The 23,543-nt window shown below is 42.7% G+C and overlaps 1 protein-coding gene across 6 annotated transcripts in view; it reads right to left on the reverse strand.

Moving 5' to 3' along the window:
* Positions 1-8,242: 8,242 nt before the first annotated feature.
* LOC118655875 (S-adenosyl-L-methionine-dependent tRNA 4-demethylwyosine synthase TYW1) overlaps positions 8,243-23,543 on the reverse strand; it is a 122,334-nt gene continuing 107,033 nt past the window's right edge. For all 6 annotated transcript variants that reach the window (XM_036308412.1, XM_036308413.1, XM_036308409.1 and 3 more), the window contains one exon: positions 8,243-9,398. In XM_036308412.1, coding sequence (XP_036164305.1) covers positions 9,177-9,398 — 222 coding nt within the window. In that variant the 3' untranslated portion in view covers positions 8,243-9,176. The remainder of the gene's footprint in view (positions 9,399-23,543) is intronic.

A 23,543-nucleotide genomic window follows, 5' to 3' on the forward strand; every position in this document is an offset into this window, starting at 1 on the left:
ACATTTCACCTCCCACCCCAGACCTGTATGCCTGACTAGTGTCTCCACCTCCCCCTTGGAAGTCAAGCCTGTGTCCAAAAATGAACCCAAGATCTCCCCCAGGCCTGGCCCTTCCGGTATCAGCCAGTGGGAGAATGGCACTAACGCCGTCCTGTTCAAGCCAGAAAGCCAGGAGTCACCCTGGACATTTCATCCCTCCTCCCCAATCTAACCCATTTATGGCCAAATCTAAGGTCCCTTTCAAACCCACCCACTGCTCTCCATCCCGCCCCCCAGCATCAGCATGCAGGGGTGTGCACTGTGCAGATGCCACCCCCCACGCCTGTTCTACAAGAATACTTAGCAACTCGCCTTCCTGTTAGGTCTCTCCAAGCCATTGTCAACCTGCAGCTAGTGACCTTAGGAAAATGCAAATCTAATCATGCTGTTCCTTTGCATAATTGCTCTCAGGGCCTGGCTGGGTCATCACCCACCATGTTGCCCTGGTTTCCCTGCATGGCCTGGCCCTTTCCAGCACCTTCTTTGGCATCCTCCAGCCACTGTGGCCTTCCTGCAGCTGCTCAAATGTGCCGAAACCCTCCCCCACGCGGCCTTTACCTGCCATGTCCTTCTTCCCCACCCACATCTGGGATCAGGATTCTTCACTTAGGGCCCAGCACTGTCAGTGCACCCCTCTCAGACTAGGAAATCTCTCAGTTACAGCCACACGGTGACTGTCCCTCTCCGGGGGATTATGATCACAGTGTTTGGTGATTAACACTTATTTGTGTGAATCTTTGTCTTTGGTGAATGTCTATCAGCATCGTAATTAAGAATTATGTTTCCCTCTTGTTTTTACCAATGAATCCTCAGCAACGAGAACATGATTGGAGCTCAATAAACATTTGTTGAAGCAATGAATCACCTAGAAAACATACTGTAATATAATTTTGCCATTCTTTCAAAAATATTAAATGCCTAGTTCATTTGGTTACCAGTGGGGAAAGGCCCTCGTCCCCACCTGTTGCTTGTGGGAGTGGGCTTTCTGAGATTCACACAGGACGATGTGATACTGTAGAAAGCTTTATTCCTGTGGAATTAAACCCCTGAGTACTCAAGGTCCAATCTCCCTTTGTCCCTCAGAAAAAGAAGTGTAACTGGGGCTTCAGTAGAGCTAAAATCAAAGCCAGGGTGCAGAATTTCTATGCCATATTTGCATACCCTAGTCCAGCATCAGGCTAGCTTGGTTTGTGTTCCCAGTTGTAGCCCATCAGTTCACTGCATGTGGGGTCCACATGGCTATAGAGGAACACAGGCGAGTGCAAGAAAGCAGGAACAAGAGAGTGCCATGAGCCATGAGAGAGAAATCCTTTGGGGGATTATGTATCCCCAAATTTTCACGGGCTTGTATTGGCTCCACCTCTTCTAGCAATAATGTCTGTTCCCAGGTTTGACAAGCACCTTCCCTAGGTCACCCTAATTTCACTGCACAAGCATCCATCCTCCCCTTTATCCAGTCCCTTCTTCCAGTGATCTGCAGGGAGTGGGCTGGTAGTCCCCTGGGGAGTGCAAACTTAGAACTTCCTAGTGAAGCTGCCCAAATGACATGCCTATGTCTGGTCTTCCCTTTGCTCCTTCCCTATCCTCCTATCTAATAATAGACAAACATGGTAATTGACTGTACCTTTGCTATGCCTCCCATTAGCTAATCAGCGAGATATGCAAATTAACCGCCAACAAAGATGGCGGTTAATTTGCATACAAAGGCGCGAAGCGGCAGAGCGAAGGCTTGAAGGTGGCTCTGGCCAGAGCAGCGAAGACTGAAGGCGGCTCTGGCTGGAGCCAAGGCCTGGGTACCAGGTGCCGGAGGAAAACCGGTGCTGGCAGCCAGGGGAAGGGAAGGCCTATTGCACAAAAAGATCTTTTTGTGCAACAGGCCTCTAGTTATTAATAACCAGCTAATTACAACAGTATCAATTTTAGGTTTCCTGGATTTTGTTATTATAATATGTTATAAAAATAATTTCAAACACTAAACTTATCTTTTTCTTTAAAATCATTCAGTCATTTGTTAAAAATAAAGGCTGTTGGGACCTGGCTGGGTAGCTCAGTTGGTTAGAGCATGGTCCTGATACACCGGGGTTGTGGATTTAATCCCCAGTCAGAACACATATAAGAATCAACTAAAGAATGCATAAATTAATAAACAACAAATTGATTTCTCTCTTTCCCTTCCTTTCGCTCTCTAAAATTAAATATTTTTTTGTTGTTGGAGATGTCTCTATTTTTTATTTTTTTATTTCTTAAAGTATTACAAAGAGTATTACACATGTCTCCTTTTTTCTCCCCCTTGAAATTCCCCCAGCCTCTCCCACCCCCCAGTGTCTTGTGTCCATTGGTTATTCTCATATGCATGCATACAAGTCCTTTGGTTGATCTCCTACCCCCCCCCCCCAACCCTCCCCAGGCTTCCCACTGTAGTTTGACAGTCTGATCAATGCTGCTCTTCTTCTGTATCCATTTTTGTTCATCAGTCTATAATGGTCCTTATTATCCATAAATGAGTGAGTTCATGTGGTATTTTTCTCAGCTTCCCGGACCATCTCAACCTCACCGGGGCCATCGCAACCTCACCGGGGCCATCTCAGCCTCACCGGGGCCGTCTCAGCCTCACCGGGGCCATTTCAACTTCACTGGGGCCGATTCGACCTCACCGGGGCCATCTCGACCTCACCGGTGCCGTCTCAACCTCACCAGTGCCATCTCAACCTCACCGGGGCCATCCCAGCCTCACCGGGGCCATCTCAGCCTCACCAGGGCCGTCTCAGCCTCACCGGGCCTTCTCAGCCTCACCGGGGCCATCCCAGCCTCACCGGGGCCATTTCAACCTCACTGGGGCCAATTCAACCTCACCGGGGCCGATTCAACCTCACCAGGGCCGATTCAACCTCACCGGGACCGATTCAACCACCAGGGCCATCTCAACCTCACCAGGGCCGTCCCGGCCTCACAGAAGCTGTCTCAACCTCACCGGGGCCGTCTCAGCCTCACGGGGGCCGTCCTAGCCTCACGGGGGCCGTCTCAGCCCCACAGGGGTCATCTCAGCCTCAAGGGGGCCGTCTCAGCAACACAAAGTTTGGCATTCTGTCCTTTGTTGGGCGGCTCCTTGCTGGACAAAATCTCCAGGCATTCCTGGTGGCTGAATATCTGGTATGCTTGCTTAGATTTCATTTTCTACCAAGTGCACAGACTGCCTGTCTGCTGTCTCCCAGTGTCCCATGTGAGACTGGATCTGGTGGACCTGCCTGTGCATTTGCTGGTACAGCAGTTCCACATTGCCGGCCCTGCCAGGTCCGGCTCCGGCTTCCTCCAAACCTGATTCTGCTTCTTGAGTGTGTCCTTTATGTATGTGAGGAGTTGAAATCTGCATTCTCCTGGGCTGGGCTACAAAAGTGCCAGTGGTTCCCTTTGTGCCACTGGCACAGCTTGGATGGGGATGTAAACTGAGTAGGGCAAGGTCCCCGGGAATCACCAGGGCAGAGCAAGGGGCAATGGCGTCTACGCGATGCCTCGCCTCTCCGCAACTCTGTGTCTCGCGTCCCCGAGTGCCGGCGAGCAGCTCCACTAGACAGCCACTCTCGCTCTCCAGCCTGTTGCAAGGCCGTCCCGCCTCTCCTCGTAGGGGTCTGAGACCTCAGGATCCCACCCCAAACAAGCTCAGTGGATTTGAGAGTCTGCATCCCCTTCCGATTGAAAAAGACCATGCATCCAGTTGCAGCCTGCCTGGCACGGGATTCCGCACCTCTGTTCTTGGCGAGCCACCAGGGCGGGGCAAAGGGCAATGGCGTGGCGTCTCCACGACTACTTGCCTCTCCGTGACTCCACATCCCTGCGTCCCCGAGTGCAGGCGGGCAGCTCCGCGAGCAAGCCACCCTTGCTCTCCGACCTGTTGCAAGACCATCCCGCCTCTCCCCGTAGGGGCCTGGGACCTCAGAATCCCGCCCCAAACAAGCTCAGTGGACTCGAGAGTCTGCAGCCCCTTTCAATTGAAAAAAACCACGAATCCAGTTGCAGCCCGCCTGGCGCGCGACTCTGTACCTTCGTTCTTGGAGCCTCTGCACAACCTACTCAGTCTCAATGCTCTTCTTTCTTTCCTTCCAATTGTAGAGCTTCCACTGGGCCAGCTTTCCCATGGTTCTGAATGATAGCTGTTTGTCTTATAGTTGGTAGTCTCAATGTTGTTGTGGGAGGCAGCACACACAGGTCTGTACCTTACGCCGCCATCTTGGTTCTCTAAAATTAATTTTTTAAAAAGTAAGTAAGTGAAGGGAGGAACGAACAAAAGAGAGAGAAAGACAGGCTCTTGGTATACATTGCCAAACTGCTTTTGAAACGCCTATATTCTACCTTAATGTAATGATATAAAAACTATGCTAATTTAATGAAAAAATAATTTGCATCTTTGCTGAGAGTGAATAGTTCTTTATATTTTGTAGCTATCTGTACTTCCTCACTGATAAAAACTTTATGCCCTGTCTTTTGTTTACTTAACCAGTCAGGTCTTAAACTTTTTACATTAAATTATATGAGGTTTTAGAGTAAGGATTTGTCAATTATATTTTATGCAAATTATTGTTCCCAATTTTTGCCTTTTAGTTTATGTGATGTTTGATATTAGATACTTAAACATATCCCACAAAGAGTTTTTGACCTTTCCTTTATGAGTTCTTTGTTTTCATATCCCCAAGTGGTTCTGAAAGTGTGGACTCTTAGCATCATTTGCATAACCCAAGCCTGACAGAAATGCAAAATATTCCCCATTCACACCTACAATATCAGAGACTCTGGGGGCCCCAAAATCTGTTTTAACAAGCCCTCCAGGCTTGTTAAACAGACATGAGGAAGTTTGGGAGCCACTGGTCACTGGTCAAGAAAGGCCTTCCTCACCTAAGTGTTTTGTTTCATTTTACTCTTTTTCGTATTTGGTATAAACAACAGAACTACTTTTTCTTCCCAATCCCCATTGAGTTAATGATGCTTCCTTTGTCCCATATTGGTTTTTATAAACACATTCAGGTTTACCTCTGTGCTTTCTTTGAGAGCTTTTCTGAGTTGTATTTCACATATCACAAAATTCACTCATTGAAAGTGTAGTTTTCTACTCTTGTGATTAGTCACAAGACTGTGCATATTTAGTTCCTTAAATCTGATTTTAGTTACTTTTGTCCTTGGTGAGACTGCCTGTAGGTTTGTCAATTCTCATTCTTGACAAAGAACCAACTATAGGTTTCACTGTTCTTTTCTATTGGTGTTCTTCCCTTTATTTCATTATTTCTGCTCCAACCTTTATTACTTTCTTCCTTTCCCTTCCTTCAGGTTTAGCTGTTCTGTGAGGGGGCTGCTTCCAAGCCGGGGGCTGGTCCTGCCCCAGCCTGGTCTGGAAACTTTCAAGTGTCAGGCCACCTCCAGGTCCTTGACCCCCCACCTCCCCAGGAAAGATTTCAAGGACAAATCAGAGTGTGAATAAAGCAAGTTTTATTCAAGTAGAAAAAGAAAGGCCACAGTGAGGGCACAGCTGTGAAAGAAGCGAAAAGTACTCACACTATTTAGCGCTATTATATTCATACGAATTACACCTTTACATATTGTGAGTCCAATAACAGTTATATAATTATTACTTTAGGCAGTTGTATTTAAAACAGATAGAATTAAAAACAAACATAAGTTTATACTGTCTTTTTTAAAACCTATGTGGTTACTGTTAGGGTCGCCAAAGGAGGAACGTAGGAGGCCGAAAGGGGTAAAGAATTATCAATTTATTAGGTCATCTGGAAAACCAGATGGGCTGAGCCCCAAAATGGCGCCAGCATCCAGGAACAGGGACTCAGAGATCTTAAAGCTTTGACTCTAGACGGGCTTTTCCTGGGCAGAGAATTCTCTGGGCAGGTCCTGAGGGAAAAGATAATGGTCTTAACAAGTGGACTGTGGTCGTAGCAAGTGCTAAGCAAAAGGGAATGTCTGCTGTGAAGTGCTCTAAAGCAGCGGTTGCCACTCACTAGTGGTCCATGAGGTCTGAAAGGTTGGCGACCACTGGTCTAAAGGCCAGTTCCCAGGGTAGGGGGTGTCCATTCAGTCATTCGATCAGACCTGACAGTTACTTTTACCAGTGCTCTTTCCTTCTTCATGTGGCTTCGAGTTAGTTTCCAGCGTACTTCCATTAAAGCTTGAATGGTTCCCTTTAGTATTTCTGTAGGGCAGGTCTGCTAGTGATAAATTCCCCCTTTTTTGTTTATCTTTTAATGTCTTGACTTCTCCTATGTCTTTGAAGGAGGATTTAGCCATAGAATTTTTGGTTGAAAGTCTTTTCTTTCAGCACTGGGAAGGTATCAGCCCACTGACTTCTGGCCTCCATGTTTTCTGATGAGAATTCAAGTTCATTTTATTGTGGTTCAGGAATTTCTCTTAATAACAATTTTCAGTTTGTTGTGCAGCTTTGGTTAAATGTTAGAATTCTAAAAGTCTTTGATTTTAGTTCATATTTTTGTTGTTTTAGAGGGAGAGTGAGTTCACTAAAGTCCTTTCCCTGTCATTTTGGAAGTTGATCTCTTCATAATTTTAATTATTTTAGATAACATGTTTTAATACCTTGTAAAGCAATTTTCCTTTAATAATTATTTCCCTATAAGTTTGTAACTATTTCTACCCATTTGGGTAATTTTTCAGGTGAATGTTAGAATCATTGGCTCAAGCTCCAATGATAATTTCCAGTGGTCATTTAGGAGCCTACTTTTAAAATAAGTCACGTTCTTGGAATATTCAGGCTTCCCATCCTCTCCTACTTTAATACTGCTCAGGGAACGTGATGAATTTTTTTCATGTAGATTTCACTGTAGTTTTCCTAGGCATTTAAATTTTGTTGTTGTGACTGGGAACTGTGATTAATATGCCATGTTATTTTTTTTTTTTTTTAATATAAAGCAAACATTTCCTGGGGGGAATAAAAACAACTCATTTGTGTACCTAAGGTTAATGAAGTCAGGAGGGCTCTTTCAGCAACTGAAAGGTTTTTCTGTTTTGTTTTTTCTTTGAAGCAACAGAGTTATCTTTCTCCAAGTTAAATCTTAAGCAGAACCTCATACATAAAAAATAAAAGCGTAGTTGCCTGGTTGAAAAAGAAGATGAGGGCCCTACCTCGTTTTCCTCAGTGGTTAGAGCAGTGATGGCGAACCTGTGACACGCGAACTCATTTTTTTGGTTGATTTTTCTTTGTTAAACGGCATTTAAATATATAAAATAAATATCAAAAATATAAGTCTTTGTTTTACTATGGTTGCAAATATCAAAAAATTTCTATATGTGACACGGCACCAGAGTTAATTAGGGTTTTTCAAAATGCTGACACGCCGAGCTCAAAAGGTTCGCCATCACTGGGTTAGAGCATCGGCCCATGGACTGAAGGGTGCAGGTTCGATTCCAGTCAAAGGCATGTACCTGGGTTGCAGGTTCAATCCCAGGACCAGTTGGGGTGCTTTCCAGAGGCATCCAATAGATGTTTCTCTCTCACATCGGATGTTTCTCTCTCTCTCTTCCTCACCTTCCTCCCTCCCTTCCACTCTCTCTAAAAATCAATGGGAAAAAATATCCCCGAGTGATGACTAACCAAAAAAATTTAAAAAAAGAAGAAATGGAGGACGAGGGATGGTCCAAAGCCCTGCAGGCTCTGCCTCCTCCTCATTGCAGTCCCTGAGGTATTTCCCAACAACTGGCTGCTTGGTTACCTGTCACAAATAGGAGCTCACCTGTGGGCTCCTTAGTATAACCTCGTTTATTTGTTTTGTTTTTTAACATTTCATTCTACTTCAAGGTGTTTTTCCATTTCTACTCGTGGCCACTAGTATACCTGAGTTTCAATGAGATCCCGCCTCCCTGAGCTAGGCCACCCCCAGCGCATCTCTCGTAAGTCAACAGAACAGGAAACTGAACATAGGCTTGAAGATGTGGTCGGTTCAAGAAAGAACATGTGATTTCTGTGGTACTTTGTCACTATCCCATCCTGTGTCACAAAAGAGAGAAGTATTTTGACTCTATGACTTAGAAATACAGGGCCAATTTGCAACTAAATAAGTAGGTGAATTATATTATGTGTGAATTTTACTCCAGCAGAGAATAGAGATCTGAATGAAATACTGATAGATAAGGAGAAAGTATTTCTGATAAGACTAGAAGCATCTTTAAAACAAACACTCAAAAGAAATCTGTGTTCTAAATGTCTACAAAAGATTTTTTATTAATAAAATTTTTAGGATAAAGAAATTTAAAAAATAACTATAATACTTTAAAAAGCTATTGAGTATTTCATGTTTACAATGAGAAAAAACTTGAACCTTAAAGAACAGACTGAGTAAATTACCTAAGGCAACAAGAGCGAAGGAAGATGGTCAGACCTGCTATATGTGTACTCACACGAGGCTTAAACACTGACTTTTTAAACAAAAAGCAAATTGTACTCATTGTTTCAAGGTTTGTGAGACTAACTATTGAATGACATCAGATGGTAATTCCTTTTATAGAAAAGAGCTTTCACTCTAATCCAGCCCATATATTACCCTCTATGGCAATTTGGGAATGGAATGATATCTAGTCCAGTTTTAAAACCAACTCAGTTTCTAAAGGGTTGGCACTAAAAAATTTGAAGTAATATATGCAGTATTTTAAAATAACTGAGAATTATGACAACTTAAGTTACTTTCAGATATAAGAAGGGAGTGGATACACTTACCTCAGGGCTGTACAATCCACAAGGGCTATAGCCGCAAGGGGAAGAGGAAGATACTCATTCCGTACAACATGAATAGCATTCTAAGGGGGGTGTTACTAATTATAACTCAAACTGTCAGTTAAATCCTAATAATGAGTATGTATACTCTCCCCTCCCCTGCCCCCCACTGTGAATTCTTCTCAGAAAGAAAATCAGAAAAGGGACTGAGTTCTGGAAAGAAATGGTGAGACTGTGGAACTCCAAGAGTGATGCTGTCTCCTCAGTCCCAGGACATGACTTGCATCCCCAGGTTCTGCCTTACAGTCTCCTGGGTATGAAATATAATTTGTGTAATTTTTCTTGAAAAGATCACGGTGGAGTCTGAGAACCCGCTGGGGCCGTCAGTTTTTGTCCTTCAGTATCCTAAATGCAGACAATCTCAACATCCAGAAATATCCTTTGATTTGTTCTTCCTCTGAAATCGTGTGTCCTTGGGATCAAAGCCTCTTTCATTGGCACCAAATAAAGCCCAGTGAGGAGTTTTGGCCATATAATCCTCGGCGCTGAAAGTCTTTGATCCACCACTGTCTTCATATTCCTGGATGAGCTCCTGGAAGCGGTTATAATCAATCCACGTCCACCATTCTCTATCAATCTTAAACTAGAAAGGAAAAAAGTAAACAGGTCAGAATTAAATACATCCATTAAAAAAAAAATCAAATAAATACCAAAAAGTTAAAAATGAGCCTGATCTTCATCCCTATCGTGATAAAATTTTCTTCATGCTTCAGATATGGTTACATATCAAAGCAAAATAGTCAGAGGAGAATTTCTGTTACCTTAGGACTCCAGCCAAACTGAACCTGAAAGACCAAATTGCTGAATAAAGAATACATTCCGGAATCGAAAGTCAAGTTTATCTTGAGCGATATCAATGAAAGAGGATTAACTAAGTTTTTGGTGTTATCAGGTGTTAATGGTCAAGCAAATTCTAATTTTTCTTGTCACTATTTTTTCTTTTATTAAAATTTCACTTTCAATTAGTTTACATTCAATATTATTTTGTATTAGTTTCAGATGCACAAGCATATACTTTACAAAGTGATCCCCCTGATAGTTCAAGTACCCACCTGGCACCACACATCGTTATTACAATATGACCATATTCCCTAAGGTTTACTTTACCTTCCCATAACTATTTTCTAATTATCAATTTGTACTTATAATTCCCTTCACCTTTTTCATCCATCCATCCCAACTTCCCCTGCCTCTGGCAATCATCAGTCTCTTCTCTTATCTATGAATCTATTTCCGTTTTATTTGTTCATTTACTTTATTTAGATTCATATGTAAGTGAAATCATATGGTATTTACCTTTCCCTGTCTGACATATTTCACTTAGCATAATACCCCATAAGCTATCGCAAATAATAAAATTTCATTTTTCCAAGCAACACCAATCAAAAGGATATATGCATCCCTATGTTCATAGCAGCACAATTTACCATAGCAAAGATCTGGAAACAGCCTAGGTGCCCATCAGCAGATGAATGGATTAGAAAACTGTGGTATATCTACACAATGGAATACTATGCTGCTGTAAAAAAGAAGGAATTCTTACCATTTGCAACAGCATGGATGGAACTGGAGAGCATTATGCTAAGTGAAATAAGCCAGTCAATGAAAGAAAAATACCACATGATCTCACTCATTTATGGATAATAAAGACGATTATAAACTGATGAACAAAAATAGATACAGAGGAAGAGCAGCATCGAACAGACTGTCAAACTACAGCAGGAAGGCTGAGGAGGGTTGGGGGGCAGGAGGGGGTAAGGATTCAACCGAAGGACTTGTATGCATGCATGTAAGCATAACCAATGGACACAGGACACTGGGGGGTAGGGGAGGCTGGGGGAATGTCAAGGGGGGAAAAAAAGGAGACATATGTAATACTCTTTGTAATACTTTAAGCAATAAAACAAAATTTTAAAAAAATTCATTTTTATGGCCAAGTAATATTCCATTGTATATATGTACTATCACATTTATATCCACTCCTCTATTGATGGGCCCTTAGGGAGCTTCCATATCTTGGCTATTGTAAATAATATATAAAAGGCTAAGTGACTGTCCATACATCCGTCCAACGTCCACTGACTGGTACATATGACGCGCACTGGCAATTTAAAAATAAACGTTGACTCGTCCATGCGTGATACATATAAAGTTCTCACTGGTGCCAATCGCATGCATGGGTTTCAATCTGTCATTGTCGACCGTGAATTTGGTTGTTTTTGTTGACATTTCTATTATATAGGGCAAATAGCGATATTAATTAATTTCCTTTCAATGTGCACAAATCCGTCCACCGGGCCACTAGTTGTAAATAATGCTGCAATTAACTTAGGGGTGCATATATCCTTTTGAATGAGAGTTTGGGGTTTCTTTGGATGTACACCAGAAGTGGAATTCCTGGGTCATAAGGCAGTTCCATTTTTTGCTGTTTGTTGATTTATTGATGATAGCCATTCTAACAGATATGGTTTTAATATGCATTTTCCTGATGATTAATGATGTTGAGCATCTTTTCATGTCTATTGGCCACAGGTATATTTTTTATGCAATTGTGATGGGATCATTTTCTTAGTTTCTCTTTCTGACAGTTGGTGTATAAAAATGCAATCTCAATTTCTGAATATTTATTTTGTATCCTGCAACTTTAGTGAATTTATCAGTTCTAGTCGTTTTTTGGTGGAATCTTTAGGGTTATCTTGTCATCTGCAAATGACATTTTTACTTCTTCCTTTCCAATCGAAATGCCTTTTACTTTTTCCTTCTGTGTCTAATTGCTGTGACTAGAACTTCCAGTACTATATTGAATAAAAGTGGTGAAAATAGACATCCTTGTCTTATTCCTGATCTTAAGAAAAACCCTTTTAGTTTTCCCCCATTGAGTATGATATTAGCGGTGGGTTTGTCATATATGGCCTTTATTATGTTGAAGTATGTTCCCTCAATTTCTAATTTGCTGAGAGTTTTTAATCATAAATTGGTGCTGGATTCTGTCATCTATTGATATGATCATATGATTTTTACCCTTCATTTCATTTATGTGGTGTATCATATGAAATGATTTTCAGATATTGAAACTTGCATCCTCTGAATAAATCCCACTTCATCATAATGTATGATCTTTTTATTATATTACTGAATTCAGTTTGCTAATATTTTATTGAGGATATTTGCATCTATGTTTATCAGGGATTTTGGCCTATAATTTCCTTTCTTTGTAATGTCTTTATCTAGTTTTGGAATCAGGATAATGCTGGCCTTGTACAATGAGCTTGGGAATCTTTCCTCCTCTCGAAGTATTTGGAGAAGTATTTGGAGAAGTTTGAGGATAGGTGTTAGTTCTTTGAATGTTTGGTAAAATTCACCCGTTAAGTCATCCAGTTCATGACTTGTGCCTATTGGAAGTTTTTTGATTACTATTTCAATTTCATTGCTTGTAATCAGTCTGCTCAGAATTTATTTCTTCTTGTTTTAATCTTGGAAGATTGTATGTTTCTAGAAATTTATCCATTCCTTCCAGATTATTCAATTGTTCATACTATATTTTTTTATACTCCTTTGTATTTCTGTGGTGTCAGTTGTCACTTCTCTTTCATTTCTGATTTTATTTATTTGGGTCCTCTCTTTTTTCTTATGTATCTGGTTAAAGGTTCATCAATCTTATTTATCTTTTCAGATAAGCAGCTTTTGATTTCCTTGATCTTTTGTACTGTATTTTAAACTGTATTTTATTTCCACTCTAAACTTCATTTCCTTTCTTCTATTCACTTTGGGCTTAGTTTGTTGTTCTTTTCCTAGTTCCTTTAGGTTTAAGGTTAGATTGTTTATTTGAGATTTTTCTTGTTTCTTAAGGTATGTCGGTATTGCTATAAATTTCCCTCTTAGGACTGATTTTGCTGTGTCCCATAGATTTTGGTTCTTGTGTTTCATTTTCATTTGTCTCAAGGTATCTCTTTTGATATCTTCTTTGAGCTCATTGATAACCCATTTATTGTTTAGTAGCATTTCATTTAGCCTCCATGTGCTTGTATGTTTCTCTGTGGGTTTTTTTTCTTATAATTAACTAGAGGCCTGGTGCACAAAAATTTGTGCACTCGGGGGGGAGGAGGGGCCCTCAGCCTGGCCTGTGCCCTCTCTCAGTCTGGGACCCCTCGGGAGATAACGACCTGCTGGCTTAGGCCTGCTCCCGGGTGGCAGAGGGCAGGCCTAATCCCTAGGTGCAGCCCCTGGTCGGGCTCAGAGCAGGGCCGATTGGGGAATTGGGGTGCTGCCCCCTGTCATGCACAGAGCAGGGCAGATTGGGAAGTTGCGATGCCACCCTCAGTCACGCTCAGGGTAGGGCCGATTGGGGGGTTGGGGCACCGCCCCCTGTCACACTCAAGGCAGGGTCGATGGGGAGGTTGCGGCGCCACCCCCTGTCATGCACAGAGCAGGGCCGACCAGGGGGTTGGGGAGCTACCCCCTGTCACGCACAGAGCAGGGTCAATCAGGGGGTTGGGGAGCTCCCCCCTGTCACGCACAGAGCAGGGCCGATCAGGGGATTGGGGAGCTCCCCCCTGTCATGCACAGAACAGGGCGGATCAGGGGATTCAGGAGCCGCCCTCTATCACCCACAGAGCAGGGCCGATCAGGGGGTTGGGGCGCCGCCACTGTCACACTCAGGGCAGGGCTGATGGAGAGGTTATGGCTCTACCCCGTCACACACAGAGCAGGGCCCGTGGGGTGGGGGGGTTGGGGCGCCGCACCCTGTCACACACAGAGTCGCAGGGTAATCAGGAGGTTGGGGAGCTCTCCCCTATCAGGCACAGAGCAGGGTCGATCAGGGGGTTGGGGCGCCTTCCCCTGTCAGGAACAGAGCAGGGCCAATAGGGAGGTTGTGGCCCCGCCCCCTATCACACACAGAGCCACAGGGCGATCAGGGGGTTTGGGCACTGCCCCCTGTCATGCTGATCCCGGTGCTGGGAGGCATATTACCCTTTTACCATATAGAATAGAGGCCTGGTGCATGGGTGGGGGCTGGCTGGTTTGCCCTGAAGGGTGTCCCAGATCAGGGTGGGGGTCCCCACTGGGGTGCCTGGCCAGCCTGGATGAGGGGATGATGGCTGTTTGCAGCTGGTCACACACCCTTCAGGGTGGGGGTCCCCACTGGGGTGCCTGGCCAGTCTGGGTGAGGGGCTGAGGGCTGTTTTCAGGCTGGGATTGAAGCTCCCAACTGCTCCTTTTTTTCTTTTTTTTTTCTTTTTTTATTTTGAGCCAGCTTTAGCTCTGAGGCTCCAGCTCTTAGGCCTCCGCTCCTGAAAGCTGGTACCTGGTTTGTTTAGGTTCTACAATCGAAACTCTGTATCAACTCCAGGTCTGAGATCCCGGCTAGCTGAAAGCTGGTTTCTGGGGTTTTGTTTAGCTTCTATTTTTGTAACTATGTTTCAAACTGCCAGCTCAGAGGCCTGCAGCAGCAGGCGGGGAACATTGGAGTCCTCAGTCACTGAAGCAAGCAAGCCTCCTGTTAGTTTCAAGCTGCCTGGCTGCCGGCCGCCATCTTGGCTGGCAGTTAATTTGCATATCACCCTGATTAGCCAATGGGAAGGGTAGCGGTCATACGCCAATTACCATGTTTCTCTTTTATTAGATAGGATTTCTAGTTTCATACCACTATAGTTGAAGAAGATGCTTGATATGATTTCAATCTTCTTAAATTTATTGAGACTTTTTTTGTGTCTTAACATGTGGTCTATCCTGGAAAATGTTCCATGTGCATTTGAAAGGAATGTATATTCTGCTGCTTCGGGGTGAAATGCTCTGAAAACATAAATTAAATCCACCTGCTGTAATGTGTCATTTAAAGCTGATGTTTCCTTGCTAATTTTCATTCTAAAAGATCTATCCATTGATGTTAATGGGTTGTTAAATTCACTACTATGACTGTATTACTCCTGATCTCTCCTTTATGTCCATCAAGACTTGCTTTATATATTTAGGTACTCCTATGTTGAGTGCATAAATGTTTACAAGGGTTACATCCTCTTGTTGGATTAACTGCTTATTCATTATGTAATGTTCTTTGTCTCTTATAGCCTTTGTTTTAAAGCAATTTTTTCTTATATAAGTATTGCTACCCCAGCTTTTTTTTTTTCCCCATTTGCATGAAATATCTTTTTCCGTCCCTTTACTTTTAGGTTTGTATATACCTTTTGATCTAAAGGAAGTTAGTTTCTTGTACACAACATGTACGTGGGCATTTGTTTTCTTATCCATTCAGCTAACCTATGTCTTTTAATTGGAGCATTTAACTCACATTTAAAGTTATTATTGATAGGTACATATTTATTACCATTTTATTATTAATATTTATGTCCTCTTTTCTTCTTCTTAAAGAAGTGCCTTTAACATTTCTAGTATACTGGTTTAGTGGTGATGAGCTCCTTTAGCTTTTCCTTATCTGGGAAGCTCTTTATTTCTCCTTCAATTTCATATGACAGCCTTGCTGGGTAGAATAGTCTTGGTTGTAGGTCCTTGCTTGTAATCACTGAATATTTCATGCCAGTGAATATTTCTGTCATGAAAAGTTTCTGTTGAAAAATCATCTGACAGTCTTTTGGGAGCTCCCTTGTACTGTAACTTCCTCTTGTTGCTTTAAGATTCTATCTTTGTCTTTAAATTTTGCATTTTAATTATGATGTGTCCTGGTGTGGGCCACTTTAGGTTTATGTTGTTTGAAACTCTCTCCACTTCCTGGATTTGTGTGTTGATTTCTTTTGTTGAGTGAGGGAAGTTTTCAGTCATTATTTCTTCAAGTATTTCTTCTTAATCCCTTGCTCTCTCTCTTCCTCTTCTGGTATTCCCATGATGCAGATGTTGTCCCAGAGTCCCCTTAAACTATCCTCATTTAAAAATTTTTCTTTTTGCTGATCTGGTTGGGTGTTTTCTGTTACCTGTCTTCCAAATCCCTGATTCAATCCTCTGCTTCATTTAATGTGCTGTTTGACTCCTTTTAGAGCAGTGGTTCTCAACCTTCCTAATGCCACGACCCTTTAATACAGTTCCTCATGTTGTGGTGACCCCCAACCATAAAATTATTTTCGTTGCTACTTCATAACTGTAATTTTGCTACTGTTAGGAATTGTAATGTAAATATCTGATATGCAGGATGTATTTTCATTGTTACAAATTGAACATAATTAAAGCATAGTGATTAATCACAAAAACAATACGTAATTATATATGTGTTTTCCAATGGTCCTAAGCGACCCCTGTGAAAGGGTCATTCGACCCCCAAAGGGGTCGCAACCAACAGGTTGAGAACCGCTGTTCTAGAGTAATCGCCATTTCAGTTACTATATTTTTCATTTCTGATTCTTTTCTATGGTTTCAATGTCCTTTAATATGCTTACTATCTCTTTGTTAAAGGTCTCACTGAATTCATTTATTATTCCCTACATGCCTTGAGCATCCTTATAGCTACTGTTTTGAACTCTGTATCTAGTAGATTGCTTGCTTCCATTTAATTCAGTTCTTTTTCTGGAGATTTCTCCTATTGTTTCATTTTGGGCATGCTTCTTTGTCTCCCTATTTGGGCTGCCTCTCTGTGTTTGTTTCTATGTATTAGGTAGATATGCTTTATCTCCCAGCCATGGTAGAATGGCCTTACGTATTAAGTGTGTTTTGGAGCTCAGTGGTATATAGTCAGCCTGATCACCCAAGCTGGGTGCTCTATGAGTGTCCATTGTGTGGGCTATGTGAGCCTTGCTTGTGTAGTTGAGTCTTGATTACTGTTTGCCCATCTGTGGGTGGGGTTGCCCCTCAGCCTGGCTAGCTGTGAAAATTGGTCCCAATCAGAGTGTATGAGCTGCTGTGTAGGGGCTGACCCCACAAAGTGGGATTCACCCTAGCAGTGTCTGGTGTCTGCCAAGACTTCCCTTTGGGTGTGCTGCTTATGGAGCTAATTAGAAAATGCTCTGTTGTGGTCTGAAGCCAGCCAATGGTATGTTGATTCTGGGGCCTCTCAGGAGGGTCTCTGGTGCAGGTCAATGTCAGACACTGCCTTTGACCAGCCTTGGGCTACCTGTTAGGATCTACAAATTGATCTGTTGAAGGCCTGTCCTTGACCTGGGTGCATGTGGGAGGGGCCAAGCTGAGTATCAAGGCCAGCTCCTTCTAGTACCAGGCTTGGGGCAGGTCATTAAAAGGCCCAAGGCACCCCAAGATCAGCTACTGCCTGCCAGCTGTCTGTTAGGCTCAACCACAGAAAGAAAGTCAGGTAGTACATGAGATTTATCAGGCAAGTTCTCATGGAGTCACCAGATAGGGGCCAGTGGTGTTTACCAGGTTAATACAGATTCAAACTGGGTGCCAGTGCTGGGCCTGAGCTACTCAGCAAAAGTCTCAGGGTAGCCCTGGCTAGGTGGTTCAGTTGGATGGAGCATGATCCCATACACCCAAAGGATGCTGGTTAAATACCCAGTCAGGGCATATATCTAGGCTGTGGGTTTGATCTCTGGTGAGAGCAACTGACCAATGTTTCTCTCTCACCTCTCTCTCTCTCTGAAATCAATAAAAACATATCCTTGAGTGAAGATTTTTGTTTGCTTGTTTTTTTGTGTTTTTTTAAAAATATATTTTATTGATTTTTTACAGAGAGGAAGGGAGAGGGATATCTCAGAAACATCGATGAAAGAGAAACATTGATCAGCTGCCTCCTGCACACCCCCTACTGGGGATGTGCCTGCAACCAAGGTACATGCCCTTGACCAGAATCGAACCTGGGACCCTTTAGTCCGCAGGCCGATGCTCTATCCACTGAGCCAAACCGGTTAGGGGAGTGAAGATTTTTTTTAAAAATCTCAGGGTACACCAAGGCCAGGCACCCACATGGGGCCTTCAGACCTTTGTAATGATGCAGGATCCCAGAGACTCTTCAGGATAAAGCCAGCAGATTCATCAGGCTAAAGCAGATTAAGATTTGGCAGTGAGGGAGGGCTCTGCACAGGAAGGGCGGCAACTGTTGGGAGTGCAGGAAGACAGTCCTCGCCTTAAAGCTACGCAACTCAGCCTCTCCCTGTGTGTCTCCAGCACCTCCAGAGCTCACCTGGAATGCTCCAAAAATTTTTCAAGAAAGGCTGCAAAGCAGGCCCAGGCTGGCTTCCTCCAGCAGATCCCACAACCATGTGTGAGTTTGGAAGGGTGGGCCTTAGGGAGTCATCAGTGTGGGTGCTAGTATAGCTTTCCAGATTAATATCACATGAGGGGACTATTCCACCCAGGAACAATAGTGTCCACAGGCAGTAGGGGAGAGGAACTCAACTCAGGGACATTTGCAGCTATCTCTCCAGCCCTCTCCCTGAAGCCACACAACTCAGTCTCTCCCTATATGACTTCAGCATCATCTGAGGTACTGTCTCTCCAGCAGAACCCAGGGTTAGTGCCTACAAACAAGATTTTGTGTGCTGCCCCTTTTAGGGCCACGTGGGTATCCAGCAGTCTCCTGACTCACCCAGGTGGACATAATCCCCACTGATTTTTACAGCCAAATGTTATGAGAGTTCCTCTTCCCAGCACTGGTGCTCCAGGCTACAGAGCACTGCATAGGGTTGAGACCTCTTGCTCCTCAGCTGGGAACCTTGGCAACTGAGATCTCTCTCCAGATTCTCAACCACAACATGTGGGTACGTCACCAACCCTCCTACCAGTCTCAAAGTGGCTTCTTCTGTAAATGCTGTTACAACACTTATGTTCAGCTAGTCTTCAGATGGTTATCCAGGATGACAGGTCTATGATTTGGTTGTAATTCTGATGTGGTCATGAGAGGAGGTGAGTGCGACTTCCACCTACAATGCCATCTTGGATCCCTTCTTCTGTTCTCACTTTTTATCTGATACAAGGGCCTGGTACACAAAATTCATGCACTGGGGGGTGGGGGTCCCTCAGCCCAGCCTGCATCCTCTCACAGTCTGGGATCCCTCAGGGGATGTCCGACTGCTGGCTTGTGGCTGGATGGCCTTCTGCTGCTGCACGGCCTGCAGCTTGAGCTTTAGCAGCTGCTGTATGTGCACAGGCTGAGCCACCATGGTCTCTCCTGCAAACACCATTAAGTGGCTGAGTCAAGCACAGAGGGAGGCTCATTTTCCATTTGCCTTTTGTTCAGTTGATGTGGCACCCATTTTTCTTCCTTTAAAATCTTTCCCATTGCTTGTAAACAATCGGAAATTGTTTGCTGAGCAACGTTTAATCTTTCTGCAAGTTGTTTTTGAGTTTGACAGGCATCTTCCTCCAGTAATGCTTGTAATTGTTGGTCTTCAAACTTTTTCAGTTGACTTGGACATTCTTTTCTTTCACATCAAAATCATCACTTTTAAAGCATTTAAACCAGAGTTCACAAGTATCTTGAGATGGAGCATGTTCACCATAAGCTTCCCAAAGTATTCAGCAACACTTTTCTTCAAAATAAAGTAATGAATTACAACTTCCCACAAGTGCTTTTTTTGGCACAAAATTCGACATTTTTAAGTGTAAAAATATCTATGATGTTAGCACCTTCAGAAAATTTGACATATGAAGTTTTGAAGCTTGTTGTCAATACAACAAAATAGCATACATATCAAATCGCATATGTCAACATATGTGTAACTCCATCTATTGAAAAAAATCCAAAATGTAATACCATTTGTAACCAGTACACCTACTACCATTGCATCAAAAATATTAATATACCTAGGAATAAACTTAACTAAGGAGGCAAAAGACCTGTACTTGGAAAATTACAGGACACTGAAAAAAGAGATAGAGGAAGACATAAATAAATAGAAAACTATACCATGTTCATGGATTGGTAGACTCAACATCATTAAAATATCCATACTACCCAAAGCAATCTAAAGATTTAATGCAATCCCCATTAAAATACCAATAGCATATATCAAAGACCTGGAACAAACTTTCAAAAAATTCATATGGAATAAAAAAAGATCCCGAATAGCCATAGCAATCTTGAGAAAGAACAAGTTTGAGGGATCACAATACCAGATATCAAGCTATATTACAAAGCCACAGTTCTCAAAACTACCTGGTACTGGAAAAAGAACAGACATATAGACCAATGGAACAGAACAGAGAATCCAGAAATCAACCCAAGCCATTTTGCTCAATTAAATTTGACAAAGGAGGCAACAGCATACAATGGAGTCAAGATAGTCTCTTCAATAAATGGTGCTGGGAAAATTGGACAGACACATGTAAAAATATGAAACTAGACCACCAACTTAACCATACACAAAAATAAACACAAAATAGATAAAGGACTTAAACATAAGATGGGAAACCATAAAAATCTTAAAAGAATCCATAGGCAGCAAAATACCAGACATATATCATAGCAATATCTTTATCAAACAGCTCCTAAGGCATTGGAAACTAAGGAGAAAATAAACAAATGGGACTACATCAAAATAAAAAGCTTCTGCACAGCAAAAGAAACCACCAACAAAACAATAAGAAAGCCCACTGCATGGGACAACATATTTGCCAACATTATATCTGATAAGGGCCTAATCTCCAAAATCTATAGGGAACTCATACATCCTAACAAAAGGAAGATAAACAGTCCAATCAAAAAATGAGCAAAGGACTTAAAGAGACGCTTTTCGAAAGAAGACATACAGAAGGCCAAGAGACATATGAAAACATGCTCAAAGTCACTAATCATCCAAGAGATGCAAATCAAAATGACAATGAGGTACCATCTCACACCTGTCAGAATGGCTATCATCAACAAATTCACAAGTGCTGGCAAGGATGCAGAGAAAAAGGAATCCCAGTGCACTGCTGGTGGGAATGCAGACTGGTTGGAAAACATTATTGAGTTTCCTCAAAATATTAAAAATGGAACTTCTATTTGACCCAGTAATCCCACTTCCAGGAATATATCCCAAGAAATCAGAAACACCAATCAGAAAGGACTATGCACACCTATGTTCATAGCAGCACAATTTATAATAGCTAAAATTTGGAAACAGCTTAAATGTCATTAGCAGATAAGTGGATTTAAAAAACTGTGGTACATCTACACAATGGACTACTATGCTCCTGTAAAAAACAAACAAACAAAAAAACACACCTCTTACCATTCGCAACAGCATGGATGCTAAGCGAAATAAGCCAGTCAGAGAAAGATAAATATCACATTATCTCACTCATTTGTAGAATATAATGAACAACATAAACTCATGAACAAAAATAGAGCCAGGAACAGAGAAGCATCAAGCAGACGGTCAAACTTCAGAGGGAAGATGGGAGTGGGGGTCGGGGGGAAGAGTTCAAACAAAGGACTTGCATGCATACATATAAGCATAACCAATGGACACAGACACTAGGGGGGTTGAGGGCATGTGCTCGGTGGCCGGGGAGAGGTCAATGGGGGGAAAGGGAGACATTTGTAATACCATTTGTAATACTTTAAACAATAAAGGATTTAAAAAGAAAAAAAAGTCAATTCAATAAAGGGAAATAATCCAATTTGTACTCTCTTAGAAAACTGCTTCTCAAAAGTAATTATAGAATAATGACCAGAAGAAAACAGAATGTACATTAAGAAAAACTACTAATTGAACTGTGGAGGCTTTTAATTCACAGTATTTATTTGACATTCATTCATGTAAATGTGTAATATGTTGACACTTGATTTATAAACAAACAAAGCCATTATGCCACTGTCTTTTTAAAAAGAACCTGATTAGGAGAAACCAAGATGGTGGCATAGATAAATACCTGAAATTGCTCCTTGCACAACAACTTCAAAAATACAACTAAAAGACAAAACGGACATCATCCAGAACCACAGGAAGGCTGGCTGAGTGGAAATTCTACAATTAGAAGGAAAGAGAAAAGCACACTGAGACTCAGAGGAGGTGCGGAAGTAAAGTGCAGAGGTACGGAGGCGCATGTGGAAAGGGCTGGCAACTGAGGACTCGGTTGTCTTTTTCAATCGGGATGGAGTCACAAGATCCCGACTGCTCTGAACTCCAGTTCCGGGCGAGTCTCTGGGGACCCAGACTCATATGGGGAGAAACTGGACTGTCTGGCATCAGGCGGAACTCGAGGGCGGCTTTCTCAGAGGTGCTTGCATCGATTACCGGGACAATGAGATGCGGGGCCCCTTAGGGCAGGGCTGAGGATCAGCCATAGCTGCTTGCTCCGCCCTGTTGATTCCCTGAGACCCCGCCCCACCCAAGCTGTGCGCAGAGACTTTTGCATATGAATGGCCTGGCCCTTTGCAATCTAAAATTACCTAACAAACTGCAGCTGGGTCAGAGAGACCCAGAACTTCCAAAAGAAGGCCTAAGGCCCCACAGCAGCTTGCATTGCTTCATAGCTGGGCCTCATCTGGGCACCTCCAAACCCCAAACAAAGAAGAGGAATCTGCAGATCTCTCCATAGCTCCTGCTGGGTAGCCTCAGGCAGAGGCTAAATTAGCACCTCCTTAGAGATCCAAGAGCCAGTGTACCCAGTGGTCAGAGTGGGACCATCCAGATTACAACTCCTCAGACCCATAAGGGACACACTCAGGGGGCAGACTCAGTGAGCACCAAAGCCCCACTGAAGCAAGTCTTGCCCCAGAAGGGTGTCTCCAGCACAGAAGTTCTACCACTACAGACACAGCTGATTCTCACAGCCAATTGGCCTGGAGGTCAATTCCTCCCACTGACACCAACAACAATCAAGGCTTAACTACAACAAGACTGTGCACAAAGGCCACAAAGGGGTGCACCAAGAGTGTCCACCTCAGGTAATTGGGGAGGCTGAGCCACTGGGCCTTTTGGACACCTAGCACAGAAAGACACTCTATCAACACAGGGAAGCAGCCAAAATGCGGAGACAAAGAAACAGGTCACAAATGACAGAAATGGAAGAAAGCAAACTACTGGATATAGAGTTCAAAACCTCGGTTATAAGGTTTTTCAAGAATTTTCTAGAAACCGCCAATAAATTTAGTGAGACCCTCAATAAATCTAGTGAGAACCTCGAAGATATGAACAAGGACCAACTAGAAATTAAGGATACACTGACTGAAATAAAGAATATTATACAGAGTTCCAACAGCAGACTAGAGGAATGCAAGAATCAAGTCAAAGATTTGAAATACGAAGAAGCAAAAATCACCCGACCGGAAAAACAAAAAGAAAAAAGAATCCAAAAATATGAAGATAGTGTAAGGAGCCTCTGGCACAACTTCAAGTTTACCAACATTTGAATTATGGGGGTGCCAGCAGAAGAGAGAGAGCAAGATATTGAAAACCTATTTGAAGAAATAATGACAGAAAACTTCGCCTACCTGGTGAAAGAAATAGACTTACAAGTCCAGGAAGCACAGAGAACCCCAAACAAAAGGAATCCAAAGAGGACCACACCAAGACGCATCATAATTAAATTGCCAAGAGCAAAAGACAAAGAGAGAATCTTAAAAGCAGCAAGAGAATAACAGTCAGTTACCTACAAGGGAGTACCCATACGACTGTCAGCTGATTTCTCAACAGAACCTTTGCAGACCAGAAGGGAGTGGCAAGAAATATTCAAAGTGATGAATAGCAAGAACCTACAACCAAGATTACTTTACCCAGCAAAGCTATCATTCAGAATTGAAGGTCAGATAAAGAGCTTCACAGATAAGTTAAAGCTAAGAGTTCATCACCACCAAGCCAATATTATATGAAATGCTGAAAGGTATTCTTTAAGAAGAGGAAGA

Source organism: Myotis myotis, unplaced genomic scaffold, assembly GCF_014108235.1.
Source record: "Myotis myotis isolate mMyoMyo1 unplaced genomic scaffold, mMyoMyo1.p scaffold_m19_p_5, whole genome shotgun sequence".
NCBI lineage: Eukaryota > Metazoa > Chordata > Mammalia > Chiroptera > Vespertilionidae > Myotis > Myotis myotis.